Source organism: Sinohyriopsis cumingii, chromosome 7, assembly GCF_028554795.1.
Source record: "Sinohyriopsis cumingii isolate HCF-2022 chromosome 7, ASM2855479v2, whole genome shotgun sequence".
Taxonomy (NCBI): domain Eukaryota; kingdom Metazoa; phylum Mollusca; class Bivalvia; order Unionida; family Unionidae; genus Sinohyriopsis; species Sinohyriopsis cumingii.
This window is the reverse complement of record NC_142967.1, coordinates 121,623,413-121,642,529: the sequence shown is the minus strand read 5'-3', so window position 1 is coordinate 121,642,529 and position 19,117 is coordinate 121,623,413. Positions and strand designations below refer to the sequence as shown.

General features: G+C 34.6%; 1 protein-coding gene across 1 annotated transcript in view; it reads right to left on the bottom strand.

Annotated features, from left to right (window-relative positions):
• The window catches only part of LOC149796047 (rho guanine nucleotide exchange factor 12-like), a 344,172-nt gene that overhangs the window by 318,709 nt on the left and 6,346 nt on the right, over nt 1-19,117 (bottom strand). Inside the window, exon 2 of the mRNA XM_089965965.1 lies at nt 434-513. Coding sequence (XP_089822091.1) covers nt 434-513 — 80 coding nt within the window. The remainder of the gene's footprint in view (nt 1-433; nt 514-19,117) is intronic.

Sequence of the window (19,117 nt, the reverse complement as noted above, 5' to 3'; positions counted from 1 at the left end):
TTCATGCTGATCTATCTAAATTTTGATCACAAGTGTCTTTCACTAGGTCAGGTCATATTCATCTCAACAGAGTGTAACCAATCATATGCCTAGAAACAACAGGCCAATAGAATTGCTCTAGGTTACCATTTGTTAAATTAAGGCCTCATAGTGAGCTTCTACACCATGTCTTATATCTTTAAAACCCCAAAGCAGAAACTAACAAAACAAAGTGGCATCAATAATATTAAACAAATTTTAGCAATTAAAAAAAATTTTGCAATTTTTTATGACTTTTACTGATGCATAGTAAGGAAAGAAACATGTCTTAAAAGCTAACACTGTAACATGAAAATGTATTATGCTGGATGACAAAATTCCTTTTTCCTGGCTAGCTACAATCTTGTTTTCAAATCCGTCAGACCCTGCTTCAAGAAAGATCTGTGAAACTTACAAGACGCTGAAGGCTGTGAACTGTCTGTATTCTCATCTTTCTTGGTTTCATCCGACTTTACACTGCTCTGGCTGCCAAGCCTGTAATGACAGCAAGTTATGCAATCAAAAATCTTGCATAAATACACTCCACCACTATGAACATTTTCTTCTTTTCCCTTAATTCCTTATACAGAAACATATTCTTAGAGCTTGCATATAATCAAAAAATAAGGCTTCAGCAGAATACATTGTCATCAGCAAAACCTGCTATCACATACAATATTGTATTTTGAGAGAAAACTTATAACACAAGACTGAAATATTGCTGACATTATAAAGTGCTGTAACACTGTTGACATTACACAAGTCTTGTAATACTGTAGACATGACTACAATATTGTAATATTGTTTACATTATGCATAAAACAGTTGTATTATTATTATTACTAGTATTACAATATTATTGACAATATGACAAGTGTTGTAATACTATTGCCATCATGTGAGTTTTGTAATACTGTTGACATTATAACTAGTGTTGTAATATATATATACTATGGCCATAGTGTTGCAATAATGCTTACATTATGACTACAGTGTTGTGATATTGTTGATATTATCAAATTGTGACTGAAGTTCTGCTGGTGTCACTGATGGGAAATGATACCCAAGTCCTACTATGCTTCACAGGCTAGATAAACAAGAGTCCCTCAAAGGGACTGAAGCTCTACTGGGCAAAACAAATTTCAAGGAAAACAAGACAAAACCATCTTTTCCTTTCAAGTGCTGAGTGTTGAAACCATCTCTGGTACACATTATTGATAACATAAAGCTGAACCCTTTATAAATATGATCTTACAATATAGGGATATGTAAAAGTATGATTTTCAAGACATCCATCATGGCACCATTAATAGCAACAACAATACGCATGACAAGCTAGGAGAAGTAGCGATATCAACAATAACAAAGATATATCAAAGTAATCATGATGAAGATGACAATGTTAGCTAATAAAAATTATAATAAACCATCAGGATTTATCCCATGGAAAGCAGTGCAATGGAAAACCTACCACAAACTACCCAAATGGATTCCAAAGACAACACTAAAGCTGATGGAAAGATGAGAAGTCTAGATGAGAACTTAAATTGCCAAGTTCATTTACTGAGCTGAAGTAAGATGTAGATAAATTCACTTACAGGAATTTAAATGAAGTATTAAAAGTTAAGAACATCAAATTATAATAGGTTTTGTACAAACTAGTTTCCTGCAAGTAGAATGTGTGAGTATGCATTTTTTCAGAAGCAATGAGGTATGATATAAGGCAGGCATTGTTGTCCTTTTAAAACTGCTATGCCAGATTCACTCAATTTTAGAGTGCTGCATGCCAAGTCACAATCATCCCTCTAACTTAATTATTGTTTTTAGTACATACAATACAAAACTACAAATTGTACCACATGCATTCCAAAGGGTCTGGCATGTCATAGGTTGATGACACCTGATACAGGGCTTAATCATACACACAAAAAAAAGAAAAATTCTTTACAATGTTGATGCTACTAGTTACACATCATATAGGTGAATACATTCACATATCTAGTCAAAACACAAGTTAAGTTTTTGAGAGCAAAAACTCTAAAGACACTGCTGTTTTAGTGTTGGAACATACTTCTTTACAGGAATGGTTAATTGTTTACTAGTTCTTAAAGTTAACAGTAAATATCACATCAGTTTTCATTCATCTATTCATAAAATGATAATGTTCATCTAAGAACCTGATTGCTTTTGGTGAAGCTTCGTTATGACTGAAGCTGTAAAAGTTGTATTTGTTAAAGTACTTCAGATTTCTGCAATAAAAGAAAACTGCTATGAATCTAATAATGTCAAATTTCCAGAAAATGGATCTAGTCTATATGAGATATCTTGATTCATTCAAGAGGATATTTTTCAGGATGTGGCAGTAGCTTCATACAGAAAGGTAATCTCAGACTTTATGCACATAAAAAAGATCCACACAGTATCATTATCCATGTCAGCAATAACTCATCAATGAAACAAATGAAATGAACTTATTGGGATAAAATTCCAACTCAACAAATACTCATAGTAACATGGGAATATGTACCGGGGATATCAACATGACAATTAAGTTACATGTAATGAACTTCCATCATCAGCTTGGACTTGTAATATTGATTTCCCACAACAAATACCATTTTTTTCAAGGCAGTGGGATATCTGGCTTGGACTTGTGATGGCTCTCTTCAACTATATGGAAACATGGCTCTCTTCAACTACATGGAAACAAACAACAGATCAAACACCAGAACTGTGTAACTAGTTATCCTCTGTTTGACCCATAACCTCCAATCTCAGCAGCACCTGCCAAGCAAGGCCATAATTCATTTGCTATTAGACACAATGTAAACAGTGCCTAAATATCTAACATCTCCCTCACCCCTAGCTCCAGTACACTAAGGTACACATCATCAAGTGTAGAAGAGAGTGCCACAAATCAAGATAATGAAAATCCAAGTACTGTTACTGCAGCCAAGTAAGACTCCACATCTTTACACTGTCACCTCCACAAGCAGTCACCAGGGACATCATGCCTAACAGAAGTGTGCAGTGTCACCAGAACACTGGTTTACCATGGTATTTTATCCAGTGGTATACGGGGTTTCACAGTTAGTATATCCCCTTGAAAACACCATAGGGCATCTCGGTGCAACTCACTTCGATAGTTCAATCAATTAAGATGGCAGATGTAGATCAAGAAAATGTGACAGACCGCTCACATTATGCAAGCAGGATTGATATCTCACTATCTTAAAAAGAAATTATATCAATTTTTGATCAACTGTTTTTACATCTTTTTTTCTTCCCACTAACTTGAGCAAGATCACAGCTTTCAAATAAATATTCTCTGCCCATTTCAGAACTTCAGTATCATTCCATTACTACTTTATACTTTAGTTTGTACTATTTGATTGTGCAAAAGTGCATCGCTGCGTAAAAAGTTCTTGCAATTTATCTCACTTGAAGAATAATGAAAATATGTTTATTTTTTTACAGCTACAATCATATCAGTGAATGGAGGTTGAACGACAATGTGAAAAAAATTCTAACTTCTTAAGGTTCTTTTATTATTGATTTAGACTGTTGCTTTTCTATTAATGTTCATTATATTTTTCATGAAATAACTTGTTTTTTTTCAAAATGCACAAATGTCAACCACATTTGAACAGTCAGGCACATGCACGAGTCTCCTTGATGATTAATTTAATTTTATTTCCTTGAACGGTTGGAAATTTTAGAGTATACAATTTGGAGAAATATCAATGATAGACACACTATGCATGTAAAGGCCATTTGTGGCTCTCACCTATCTGCCTGTGTGTCTGTAGGTATGTCTGTCTCCTTTCATCTGGTGCATGGTATGTATATCCTCGAATTAATTTGTGTTCGCATACATATATTATATAAACATACTTCTGGTAAAAAACGAGTATAAAATGATGCTAAGTTAGAAAGAGTGACTGATAGATAAAGACAACAAATATGAATATTTGTGAGTATCCGTTTATTATTGTAACGCATGTTCTTACAAACAGTCTCCTTTTTAAATCATACTGTTTGCAACTGTACATCCGGTCATGCGGATCAATATTGATTTAAAAGGCGAACCAAAGTAATAGGGCGGAATCGGTGAAATAATTGGATCTTTAAAACTTACATATTTGATGCAAGGAAAGTTAAACAGAATTAAACTAATTTTAAGAAGGCTGTTCTAGATGAATTTGCTGGTGGCAATCAGAAATGTTGTTAAAGACCCCAGCAAATTTGAGTTATTATGTGTCAGTGTAAGCAAAGAAAAATCATGCTGAAAGTTATTGCATGTACCGTCCGATACTTGATGTTTCAAAAGTCAAAAAGAAAATGAAACAAAAAAACCATGTCATTGGGCATGTTATTTGATCTGACAACTGTACGATATTTACACCCAAATATGATTAAATATTCCATCTGCATTAATTACACTCCTTTATCGTTATGATAGCTAATGTAATTATTGCTTTTTTAAGTTCCTCTGAATACATTAAAATACTGTGTTCCATTTTTTTTGTATATAAAAAAAACCATTTCTGGTTTTAAATATTCAGCATTACAAATCAGCTGACGTATCAAATTCGTGTTATAATTTTCTTATCAACCTTGTGTTATAACTTTCTTGACTCGTGTTATAAACGAACTATTAGCCTTGCGACAGTAACTGAGAAAGAATACATCAACATATGAAAAATGCAAATTGTTGAGATTGTTTTCGTTATAGTTATATAGCCAAAAATGTGCAATAAATGTTTAAAGTCGGAGAGCAAAGTGAAATGTTCCTACAAATGTATCTGAAATTATGGATAATGAATCTATATTATCAGGTATGGACAGTGTATTTAATATAATTATTTTATATCATATAAGTATGGAAAGTAAATATTATTTAATTATCTGATATAATGTAAATATGGACACTGAATCTAATTATCTGATTTAATGTCTATAATTATTCTCCTAGTATGAACAAAAGATGACATATATAACTGATTCATTGGTTTAACCATAATGATCTGTATGTAGTACAGCTAAGATTTCTTCCTTTGTTGACTTTATGTTTTGCTAACCAAGTGTAGAACGGTAAACTATCCGGAACTGGACATTTTTGTGGGCACGCGCATTGGAGCTAAGGGAGGTAATTTTAGGTGCTATGATTAGTAACTCTGTTGCAACCGTGAAACCCCCTATATACCATGGTACTTTTTCACTCTATCAGTACCTCAATAGTTTCTATCAGTATAGTTTCTATGGAAATTGCCAAGCAATTGTGTTACAAATTAATGATGCACATTAAGCCAACAACAGCGATAACAACAGCAAGTTTTTACTTTTCATAAGAATTCAAAAAAGTATTTTTATAAAAATAGTTTTATTTGTCACAAATTAATGCAAATATAAATAAAATTACATTTATGATCCTTTAATAACATGTTTGACATGTGTCATGTATGCCAACATGGTGGCCTAGTAGAATGTTGCGAAAAATATTCAGGCTAAATCCAACTTTTGGAAACATTGGGATTTTAAAAAAGTCATATTTTTCAGTTACTTACTAGTGTATACTAAGGTGATAAGTATGCATATTCCTTTGGAAGATTATATCACTGTAAAATATTCAGGAAAGCAATTTATTTTCTGTCTGAACTTCACAAAATTTCTTAGGTATACTAAATATTTTCTAATCAACTTCATCAGCTCTACTTACAAATGGATCAAACAGCCTGCTTAGTTCAACCACAGAAAAATATAATAAATCAAAAAGCTGCAGCATCTGCTGCACAAGTGTACATGCTCTTTTACAATAAAAAGTAGTCCCAACACATACTATTTTTAGACACGTGCCACGCAATATGAAGCTGTGCAGTATAGAGAAGTATTCATGTCAATGTAAAGATAATGGAGAAAACAACAAGCATATAACAAGTGTCTTCAGAGTTTACACTCTGATAAATATCTTCCTCAGGAGTTCCCTTCCTATTATATTACTAATGTGGATAGTAAATTCTAGGTTTCAGTGTCATTCTTCCTATTTTATCAACATGCCCTCTACGGCAGCACAATGTCTTTCACAGGGTGTCATCTTCAGTGTAAATTTAATCGTTCTACTTTAGTTGCAGTTTTAGATTACAACTTATTCAACAATTAACATAGCAAATTCATCTAGAATAAGATACTAGTACTTTAATGGGTGGGGACTGTACTTTTTGTTTGAGCCAAGATATTGTATTTTATTTTCTCTCATGAAAATTAAAATATTTTCTAAATGATCCAATGGGCATAATATGGTGCTATTCTGCAAGATATATTTCACAGCAACTGACAGATGTAATTTATAAACTATCATGACCCTGGCCCAGAATATAAAATTATTGGTCCCTAATATAACTGCAATATACTGTGGTATGAATCATGGTATCCCATGGTACAAAACTGTTTGTGGTACTCAGTTCTAATGTCTACATTTTTAATAAAACCCTCTCCCAAATTCCAGGTAAATCCAGATACACTTCATCAAAGTGAAGAAGACCATTACACTAATCAAAATGAAGAGATTTCAATCAAACACAAGTCACACTGCCATGGAAAATTGTGTTCCAAGTGACTTGATAATGACTACCAGTGATCTTAATCAATATGTATGTATGTATGTATGTATGTATGTATGTATGTATGTATGTATGTATGTATATATGTATGCATGCATGCATGTATGCATGATGTATGTATGTATGTATGTATGCATGCATGCATGTATGTATGCATGCATGCATGCATGTATGCATGATGTATGTATGTATGTATGTATGTATGTATGCATGTATGTATGTATGTATGTATGTATGTATGTATGCATGTATGTATGTATGCATGATGTATGTATGTATGTATGTATGTATGTATGTATGTATGTATGTATGTATGTATGTATGTATATGACAATTCATTTTTTATTAAGGACCAACTGCACAACGTAAGAAGACTTGCTGCTAAAACCCCATGTTAATATGACCATCCATTCAGAATATTAGCAATAACAAGATTTTCCATATGGGTGCCATGGCAGCCATACTGGAAAACAGAATGTCACCATTTTCACTATGGACCAATATTGGGTCTTTTACTGAAACACCCTAAATAATACAACCAAAACAAAGACACAATAACTAGATATGAATGTTTATCACTGACAACACTCAATGAGCTACATACACATCACAAACTTACAATACCAGTCAATGTATATAAGCATACATTTCATCTTGTTTACAAATAAAAGCTCAATGCAACAGCTGCCATGAGCTAAAGAAAGTGAGTATGATTTTTTTAAAATGAATTCTAAGTAATTTATATATTGTTCACCTTAGCTGACATCTAGCTAAAAGTCACACAAAAGTTTACTTTGCCAAGAAATCAGGGTTAATTGTTATGCTTCCTCACAATCAAAGGCTACACAAATTTTGCAATGGTAGCCATACTGGATGTGGATTTGCATCATTAGTTTTGCAATGGTACCATACTGGATGGGGATATGCATCATTAGTTTTGCAAAGGCAACTATACTGGATGTGGATATGCATTAGTTTTGCAATGGTAGCCATATTTGACATGGATCTGCATTGTTTTGCACTGGAAACTATACTGGATGTGGATATGCATCATTAGTTTTGCAATGGTAGCCATACTGAATGTGGATATGCATCATTAATTTTGCAGTGGTAGCCATACTGGATGTGGATATGCATCATTATTTTTGCAATGGTAGCCATACTGGATGTTTATACATTATTAATTTTGCAGTGGTAAATATACTGGATGTGGATATGCATTATTAGTTTTGCAACACTAGCCATATTGGATGTGGATATGAGTTATTAGTTTTGCAACAGTAGCCATACTGGATCTGCATAATTTCTTTTACAATGGTAGCCATACTGGATGTGGGTCTGCATGATTTGTGCAAACTTGAAAGGACTTATAGTGGGATACCTTCAGCTGACCAGGTTTTTGAGGAATCATCTCAAGATTTAAGTTTCCAATTTTAGTAATAAGACTGAATAATGTATTGCAATCATGCCTTCACTATTGGAAGGCCTTTTCGGCAGGATGCTTATTTTGGTTCAATTCTGCTGAGCAGTTTTTGAGAAGAAATCATTTTCAGTTTTGTTTTCTGACTTTCAGTAATGTGAAGAAATCAGAAGGCATATAAGTATCATTTATATAAACCTGAAAGACTTGCAAATCTGGTTGTGTATAGGAATTTTTGACAAGCTGGTTTTAGATTTTTGTGTATAGTAACAGCCATACTATCTGATAAAGGCTCAGCAAAAGTCCTACCATACCAAATCAACTTCAGATAAATATGCTCAAATTCTGCATAGTAAGCTGTTAAGTCCCTTAAAGAATTTTGTCCTATAGTTTTCTTTGGGAGGGGGGGTCATGGCAGCCAATTCTGAGAGCAAATCTGCATCATTTTTAAAGGCTTTCATGCCAGTATGCTATCTATCAAATTCTGTCATGAGGTTTTCTTTAATTAGCTTCAATGTTTTTCTATTTTTAGCAATGGTAATAGCAGTCATATTTGATGGCAGATTGGCATCATTTGAAAAGCAATTTTTGAGAAGAAGTCATTTAATAGTTTTAATATTCTTAGTAATGTCAGTTATATTAAAAACGGATCAATATTGTTCAAGAAAATTTTAATGTCTTTGGTCAAATTTTGTTCATTTCTGTTTTTAGTAATGGTAGTCATAGCTGATGGTGGATCACCATCATTTGTACAAATTGTGTTCTAAGGTCATTGAGAACTTGTTTAAATGTTTTCCATATATAGAAACAGTGGCCACATTAGGTGGCATATTGGCATCATACATAAACAGCTGAAAATATCTTTTTGCCAGGGTACAATTCTGTTCAGCAGACTTTAAGTAAAAAGTTGTTTAAATTTTTTTTATTGTTTTTTTTTTTTTGGTGCCAGCCATATTTTATGGCAGATTAGCATATCACACAATGACCAGTGCATGCCAGATAAAGGACACACAATGATCTAGAAAAACACAATAGAAGGCACAAAGTCAATTTTTAAAAAAAATAAATTAAGTCAAATTTTGATCAATTACGGAAGGACTGTAGGAGGCAAATTGTGTCCCCTGTTAATAAAGCGTGCAATATAGGTCACAGTTACCATCATCTGAAAGGGATGAGTAGTACTGACCAAAACCGCAAAATGCTGCACAAACCTTATGTCAACAGTGCATAAGAAACTTAATTACTGAAAAATGATCAAAGTGTCAAGAATATTGGTGATCCTCCTCTCCTTATGGTGAAAGAATGTTTCACTCTCATAAAGGCATCCACAAAGAAATCTGCCATGACCATCCAGCCAAAAGTAATACGAAATACTATTCCCTCTAAGGAGTCAACACTCATTCAGAAAATGAGAATTTATAGGACTGTTTCTTTTTCAAATGTGTCAGCCATATTGGATGTAAGACTGTACCACTATCATCAAAATATCACAAATTTTCTAGGGACCATATATCAAGTGAAGTAGCAAGGTACACAAAAAAGCCACCATGGCATGCATACTAGATGACATTTTCATTTACAACCAACCTGACACAATACAAGGTCTTCATGTTGATATTATAATAAATTTAAAGTATGCACATTTGGTTATAGTGCCCCGTTTTAAAGAATTCTTAGATTTTTGTGATTACTTGTCTGATTATAGGAATTCAGTACAATAGAAATATTCCTTTGCCTGAAATAATTAGCCAATTACTAGGGGCAAACGTCACGGAGTAAAGTGTTAGTGAGTTTCCATGATGCCATGGTTCACTAGTAGAGAATTCAGGTCAAAACCGAATAAGTGACCCTGGAATAACAAAGTCCCTATTAAAATCTAGTAGTGTACATTCATGGTGTGACTGCAGTGGCAGTATTTACAGTAGGAAACTGGTAAATTACACAATGGAATCAATAAGAAGGGACTCGGCAGATACCGTTTATGTCGACATGGTAGCAAATGTGATGCAGCTGTACTGGCGAAATGTGTCTGGAAACTATAGTTTTGCTGGCCTAAGGTGGCCTAGTTAAAATAGTTTCCCTGCTTACGGGTTAGTTGTGTAGTTTCTACAGCCTGAACTGCTGGCAGTATGGAAACCTAACAAAGAGAAACCATGCATATGTGCGGTTGATAGATATTTGGCAGGTTGTGAGATCTGTGGTCTTGCATTGATTAGAGTAAAATTTATCTACAGAACAGACATGTTGGGCTTTCTAATTTACAACTGAAGTTGTATGGATGTCTTTGGAAATTTGGGGTAAACTTATGACTTCTAGCGGGAATTGCACCAGGGTTTGACACCGCTCGGTCAAGTAAAGACTCCTGGCTTGTAACAATATGTATTTCCATTTAGGAGGAGTAATAAACACGTACATTTTTTAGATGGCTGCCATATTGGACGTTAGGTTAGTCTAATTTAGAAAAAGCTATTAAAAAAAAGATATACATGTATATGATTTTCAAGATGGCTGCCATGGTGGCATTCTTTCAGTGAAAAGCCAATGTGATATGAACAACCATTCAGTAGATGGAGCAACAGATTTTCAAGATGGTTATTGTGGTGGCCATATCTGAGCAGCGCAATTTTTATTTGCATATAGGACCAACTAGAACTCTGAACAAATGTGTAAAGTTTAATAGCAATCCTTTATGTAGGTTAGGAGAAATAGTAATAACAATCAATAAGTAACAGATGGACAATGAGCCATCATATGATGGCACCAGGCCATTCCACAAGCTCTTCTGATCTATGACCACTAGCAGAGCTAACAACGGACCTAAATACAAAACTTCAATAGTGTATAACTGGCTGGAAAGACACTAAGATAACAGACAATGGTAACACTATTTGCCTGTCTCATGTTCATGGTATGACAAAGAAACACTAGGCAACAACTTCCCATATATCTTGCAGATGGTTACCAAATTTACTACAGTCTATATAACATATCTGGTCATCCTAAAAATGTTTTATGAAATGTGGGGGAGAGTTGGGTTGTCTGTTTATGCTGAGGCAATTGGAGTAAAGTACCTTGCCCAAGGGCACACCACAGTAGTTGACATGGGTTGGCCAAATGGATGAATATGAATCCACAACCTTGAAGTTACAAGTCTGGCAAGCTAACCACTGAGCCACTGCAGCTCCTGTCTCCATTAGTCACCTCCTGCAGGTGGCAACATTGTGGCACCCACAGGAGGTCCTCAAAGGGAGAAGGAAGCATTTTAGCAAAATGCTGACAATTTTGTGGCAATTGGAAAAGATGGGTTTGCATAACAGGAAACAGCTAATAGGAAACAATGTCCCTAATTCACTGTCATACAAATGGCCTATAGATATCACAAGACAAAGACATCTCTGATATAACAGGAAGACAAACAATATTTGTTGTTATAGCCTAATGTTTTTTAAAACCAGTTGTTTACTAATAATAGCAGTGGATGAAGATGCAAGGTCTTTCTAGCACATATATGTGTGATTTTTAACCTCGCTTTAACAATTTTCTAGTCATATCCTGCTACAATGACTGCAGTGTGACAGTTTATAGTAATGTCTAGCACCGGGCCATCATGCCGTAGACATGTAGCATGATGTCCCACCCAGTCACATTATCCTGACACCATGCCGACCAGTCCTAACACTAACCTCTTAATGCTGTGTGCCAAGCAAGGCAGCTGGTAGTACTATTTTTATAAGTCTTTGATATGACTCGCCAGGGTTGAAACCCACAACCTCCTGTATCCAAGGCAGATGGTCTAACCACTCAGGGCCATAAGAGTGTCTGAATATTATGAGGTAAAATTTCCCTCTTTTGTAAGAAAATTTGGGCAGCGGGGCATTTTCTGAATTCAGGAAAGATTTAATAAAGAATGGTAAGGGTTGCAAATATTTGCAACTTTCGTGCACGCAGCAGATGTTTTATTAAAAAGAATGCTTACAGTCTAATGTATACATGTTAATCATCTTCGATAGACAAGGAACACATGTGATACCCATATCTACACCTTGGCGTATCAAGCAGATATTTCTGTGCTTCGGGTCTGTGAGTTTCATTGAATGCAGTGGCAATGTTCCAACATGATCGAGACAAGGGAGCACACAACCTTTATGGACTGATAAATAAGCAATTTCCCAGTGCTGGTCCATGTTTGTACAAATACCATTCACTCAAATACACATGTAATGGCGTCTCTCTAGTACACAGTCATACATTCGATTTTAAACTCCCAAAGTATCATTTTTAGGTCAATTGTCCCCACCATTTTTGGCTGATGTACAATGCACCATGCTACTGGTTAGTTGGCATTACATATTAAGGGAGGCAACTCATGAAATCCAACAAATATCACTAAGACAAAGCAAGAATATATCTGTTCAATCTACCAATATGTAATAGAGTTACCATATCGGAACCATGGCTAGCGAAGATGCATGTAAACTAACTGTTACACAGTCTGCTTTCAACCTAGTGTATACATGTAACTATCTTTGGGAGCTAAAGCAGTTCTGTGGTTAGTGTGCCAGACTCGTGACTGAAACCTGGGTCCAGGTTCAAATGTTACCTTCAGACCAGCCTGGATCAGCTACTGTGTCACTGGGCAATGCACTTTACCGCAACTACCTCGGCACTAAATAACATACTTGTTGCTGTGTCATAAAGCACCAAACAAGATGAAAGCAAACAAGCTGCTTACAACCTTGTGTACGTATTACTGAACTGTTAATAGTTTGCTAATATGTACGTATTACTGAACTGTTAATAGTTTGCTAATATGTACATGTAGCTGGACTGTTTACACAGTATGCTTACAACCCTAGTGTGTATATATAACTGTTGTTGTTGTTGGGTTTAACACCATTTTTCAGCACACAATAGGCTATTCATGGTGGCCAGTATTAATGGTGGAGGAAGAACCCTGGAAAACCCCGGGAAGAACCACCAACCTACAAGAAGCTACTGGCAAGCTTTCTCACATACCCACATTGGCCGAATCCTAGACTCGAACCCACGAAGACAGAGGTGAGATGGCAGTGATCCGCAATGGATAGCGCTTTAGACCACTCGGCCACTCTGGGCCCCTGTATATATAACTGGACTGTTACATAGTAGACTTACAACCTAATGTGTAAATGTAACTGGCATGTTACAAAGTACGCTTACAACCTAGTATGTACATGCAACTGGACTGTTACAAAGTATACTTACAACTCAGTGTACATATAACTGGACTGTTACATAATAGACTTGTAACCTAATGTGTAAATGTAACTGGAGTGTACAGTATACTTACTACATAGTATGTACATGCAACTGGCCTGTTAATAGTATGCTTACAACCTAGTGTGTACATGTAACTGGGCTGTTATTAGCATGCCTACAACAAAGTGTATACAATAACAAGCCGCCTGTGGAAAAGAATGCAATCTCCAGGCAAGATCTCTATTTACAGCTTCAATGATCCGACAAAAACATACTCTGTAAACACATGTATTTGCAATAAAGTTTATTACTTTGGTAATTTACCTAAAACTATTAAATAATTTGAGCTGTCACATTTACAAAAATTTCTGAACTTGTACACATCTTTAACGAAACGAAACATATTACATGTGGTCTTACATTGTCATAATAAAGTTGGCTTTCTCTAACAAGTCATTGATAAACAGTCTTAATGTTGAGTCAAACCAGTCTTGATGTTCAAGAATCTTTCTAATGTATGCAATAATCTTGTTTAAAAAAAAAAAAAAAAAAAAAAGGATGCTTACTTTTTTGACACACTGTTTCCAGTTGTTTCATGGCTTGTCTACCTGGCTTGAATTCAAAGGCCTACATTTCCCATGTGTCACAATTAAATATCAAATTCAAATCTAATTGTTTGTTCCAGACCATAGAAGGCAATAACTACCAATCAGAACTGAATGTAGTTTATGCACTTCATCACACACTGCATCCAAACTCAATCCAAGTTGATAAAGAGTAATAGAGAAACTTTGTGTAAAACTGACTATTAAATGTCCAATCAGTTCAAATCATACAAGGAAACAAGTTTGGAATGTCTCCTTTATATTCATACATGTTATTTGTTACTAAACGTGCCATAATGGGATTAAAAACATTAGCACTGAATCAGCAAAGGGATTGATTTCAAACCATGTGAGTTACGTGTAGTCAGTTTGTGTTAATTTGTGGAAGTGGAGTTCGTGTTGCTAACAGTTTTCCTTGTTCACTAACAGAAACAAGTTCCTGTGATTGTAGCAGTCATTATATGTCTGAAGTACAATGTGAGAGATTTGGTTCTTAGTCATTTCCATATCCCAACAAAGATCTCTTCTAGATAAGATTTCACCTGTATGAGGAAACTGCAATATTTCTTCAGTTTTAATATAACACCACAGCTGCATTTCAAATCTAAGCAAAGGCATGAGAAAAAAATATATGATGTTTTTAAAAGCTTTCATGACTTTCTATTCTAATGGCATAGATTATAACATGATTTTCAAGATGTCTGCCATGGTGGCAAATTGTTGATATCAGACTGGCACAATTTTCACTTAGGACCATGAAGGCTTCATGGAAATTCTACAACTGAAAACCACATGCTGAAATGATCATCCATATCTCCAGAATAGCAATAGCAAGATTTTCAAAATGGCTACTGCAGTTGCTGAATTGGATGTCTGAGCTTCATCATTTTCATTCTGGACCAATCAAACCTTGGGATGAATGTGTGAACCAATTTTCATGGCAATCCTCCAAGTGGTTTATAATGGGTAATAATAACAAATCTATGTTTACAGCTGATCAAATACAGTGTAACAGATGAACAAAGGGCCATCTTGTAAGCAAGCACTTCATTTGAGAAACTAACTTGGCATAATAATTATTTCACAGAAAATCTTCAATCCAGTCAAGTACTTTTCACATGAGAACCACCCCCCCCAAAAAAGGAGCATTATTAGTAATGACTGCTAAATGAGGATTTCAGAATGCAAGTTTGGAACCTATTGTTCCTGAAATGCCAAGATCAACTAAGAAAACCAGAACCCCAATTCAACAACAACAACTGTACAACAATGTTTATGCAAAACACATCCACACACAGACATGCTAAATTTGACACACACCCAATCCCTATATCTATACCTATTGGTCAAGTCTACATATATGACAACAGTAAATTTGATGTAAACCAAAATCATATGCATAGTACATGGTTCCCACGCTTTTCTAAAGATAAATTTCCAGGTCAATTACAGGGTTTTTCCAGGATGAAAACCATTTTTTTTTCAAGGTTCATATATGACCATTACTGAATGGAATTAAAGAACATTTCAGATTATAAAACATGCATTTTCTGATCATAAAGATGTTTCTCTTTCAAGACTCTCCAAAACATCTAAGTCAGAAAGGATGATTATGTACAAAACCATAAAATGTATCATACAAAACAAGTTCAATCATACTCTTATTGGCATGTAATGTCATTTCAATGCACAAAATAAAAATTCTAACTTCACTTTGCTAAATGAGAACAACATAACGAACATAAATTAGTTTTGTTTCCTTTCAAACCCTTAATTCTAAAGAATTCTATAGCAAAATATATGCATGTTATACAAAGTAAACATTTCCTATTACAGTAAAAAAAACAACGATAAACGCAAAGAATTAAAATCTTATCTTGTAACAAACAAAAAGAGTTTAACCCTGAATTGTCTGTGCCAATAAAATCCCAAACAAGATTTTTCAAACAACCTAATCTCCTTAAGATGATTTGGTTAAAAATCAATCATTTAAAAAACATTTACTACAGGGCTGACTTAAATTTTGACAAGACCGTCAAAATTGTATATTGTTCTATAAACAAGGACTGAATTGTCTGAAACTTTTGTCTTCTTGTAATTTGATAAACCAGTCACCAAACCTTTATTAGATATATAATACAAGGGACGACAATTTCTCATTTCTACTGCGTTCTGTTCAAGATCTGAAACCAATGCTTCAAGCTAGGCCTACTTGTCAGTGTGTAATAGTTTTGCACCAAAGTTCAGCTCAAAGATTCAACATTTTGAATAATAAATTTGGCTTAAAATGAATAGAAGTCCATTTTCTAATCCGGGTTTCATCTAAATATTACTACCCTATTTTTTCACATTGAACATTTAGGTTGGAGTGTGGGATAATAGCAATTGCATATAGAAATTTTGGAATTCGCTGCTGCAGTGCAAGTAGCGGCATATGCTAGTTGCTTACCAGCAGGTCTAGAAAACTTAAACTTATGCTATATCGACTCATAACTGCAGGAAATCAATGGAAAAATGATTTATTTTCTCAGAAATGGCAAGCATTATAATCACTGTCTTTAATCCACTGACAGACTAGACTTAGACTAAACTACAACATAGATGAAACTGGTACTTGACATTTGCATTACTATTCACATGAGTTCACAAATCTAAACGATGACATCGGAAGTTTAATAGATACATGCCATCAACAGCAAACTCCTTTCTCAAGTTGTTGTAGAAAAATTCAATTATATTAAATGAAAAGTCAGATACCTCTTGTAAAAACCAGAAAGAACATACCATCGTCAACGTATTTTTGAGAACAACAAGAAACCTATCACTGTCATAGCAATCTGGCCAGTCCGATTCATCAAACAGAGCTCATGTCAACATGGTAGTCACATGATACAACAAAACTACAGACAATGTTCTCGGAATAAATATAGAGAATTTTGTGTTCTTTTGTTTTTGTATGGTTATGACAACCAGTATATGGCTTTCATTTAATATTTTCTTTCTACAACGCTTGAAAATATGGATTACGAGATTTATGTACTCGTGCGATTAGCAAAGCAAATTGCGAGTACCAGGTCACAGTTCATCAACGCCATAGTTTTATCTCGTCTTTCAGCAGATTAAAGACATAATGATTTCAATACTCGCAATTTCTGAGAAACTAAGTAATTTTTATATTGATTTAATGAATGTATGACTCAATTTAACGTTTAAGTTTGCTAGGTCATCCAGAAAGTGGCTACGCTTGGCCACCACCATGTTGGCCTCTTGTGATGCTAGACTGGTTTTTTATACCTTCCATGTAAGGAAAGATACAGATATCAAGCTGAAAGTGAAAATAAAAGTCTACTAGACAAATCTGATCTGCTGAGTATTTGGATTGATTCAGAAAATATGTTTATGGCTAGTACTCAAATGATCGATAATGCAACCTCCAAATATTCTGGTTAGAACTCGATAGGATTAAATTTTTTAACTCAAGATCAGTTTTGTTATGACTAAATTATGTAGTCGTTTCGGGCATCAAGTGGTTGCAGAAAATTCCCAGGTTTTCCCCAATTTTATCAATATTTGCAAAATTCAGGGACTTTTCACAGCTGGGAAAAATTTATCATTTCTCCTGACTTTTTCCCAATTTCACGGTAGAGTGGGAACCATGATAGTACCTACCAAGTTGGGACCCAAGTATAATAAACCTATATTGATGGAAAATTCATGAAGGATTTAAATTCAACATATTTGTGCAGCGTACGGATTGGAGGAATGTTTATCATGAGTAAGTTTGTGGAACATACACATTTCTCTCTCTTTCTTTCATTAAATGGATACACGAAAGGACACCAATATCTATATACATGTATAATGTATAATGGTTACATTTGATCAACCAGGATGTTTGCTTAGTACATGAGTGATAAACACTGTTAATATTTAACTATATCACCACACCTGTTCTTGAGATGCACTAGTGTATGCATACATATTCAAACCATACCTTGCTTCATATGTTCATATGTGCAACGCTGTGATACAAGCATTATTTATCTCACAAGCTGTCATAACTATGACAAGAATACAAAATATTTACCTGTTTATATATACAGTTACAGTTTATGTAAGCATATCAGAATGAGCACACAATTATAATAACAAACTAAATGTCAATTAAAGCCATTCTAATTTTGAAGTCTATTCCTTCATATTCAATACTGCATTAATTATTTCAGTGATTCAAATATCTTAAACACTTCTCTCAAATCTCTTTTAAAATGCTTCCTGTTGAAGCTGGACCCTTGAAAAAAAAAAGAAAATTAAAATTCACTGCAAGTTCTGACCTTCATAGTCATTGCTATGTGATGTCAGTCCATGCATTGCATTGAACTTGTATCATCACAGTGAAACTTAAACATGAAAAAAACTAGCTATTGCCCATCCTAGCATGGGAGTGATAAATGAGTTTGAAGATTAAAAATACAAATTTTTATAAAATATTGGATGGGTGAGTTCAAAAGAATGTTTTAACCTAAATATAAAATTATTTTTACAAAATTTGGAATGCTGCACAAGTTTTGAACTCTCAACCTCTGAGTGCCAGGACACACAGGCAGGTGTGGTGTTTATATGTAATATATAAGTGGATGCATCATGAGGAAATGCACTCACCCCATCCTTTAAAACCTTCAATACTTCTGAGAACAAATCAAGATGAGAGGAGCTCAAGGCATAAAATGCAATGTTGGACCTCAAAACATTCAGGCAATAATGTCGGGACAAGCCCAAAATTTCTACTTGTGAAGTTGTGCAGTAAAACACCAAACCAAAAACTAAATAACTCACTCTCTTGCTTTCTCTCTCATCTTCCCATCAATGACCACTTGTTGGTCAGTTCATCAGCAATCATCTGCTTGTCTCATGTTGTCTAATGACCAGGGCAACACAATAATAATGCAATCAAGCAATTTAATAGCTCTTCTTACTAGTCTTATTCTGACAACTGTTGTGAACCTAATTGTCCCTCTACAGGATGACACCAGCTAATAAGAGATTAATCATCTCCAGCCAATTATAACACAGCAAGGTGACAACAACAGAGTAACATCCACATGTAGGGTCAGCATAAATTCTTGTTGGCATTTGGCTGATTTGTGGATTGTTCTTCAAAATTTCCACTGATCACTGAGAATTTGTACCATCATATTCCCAATTACTTGACATAA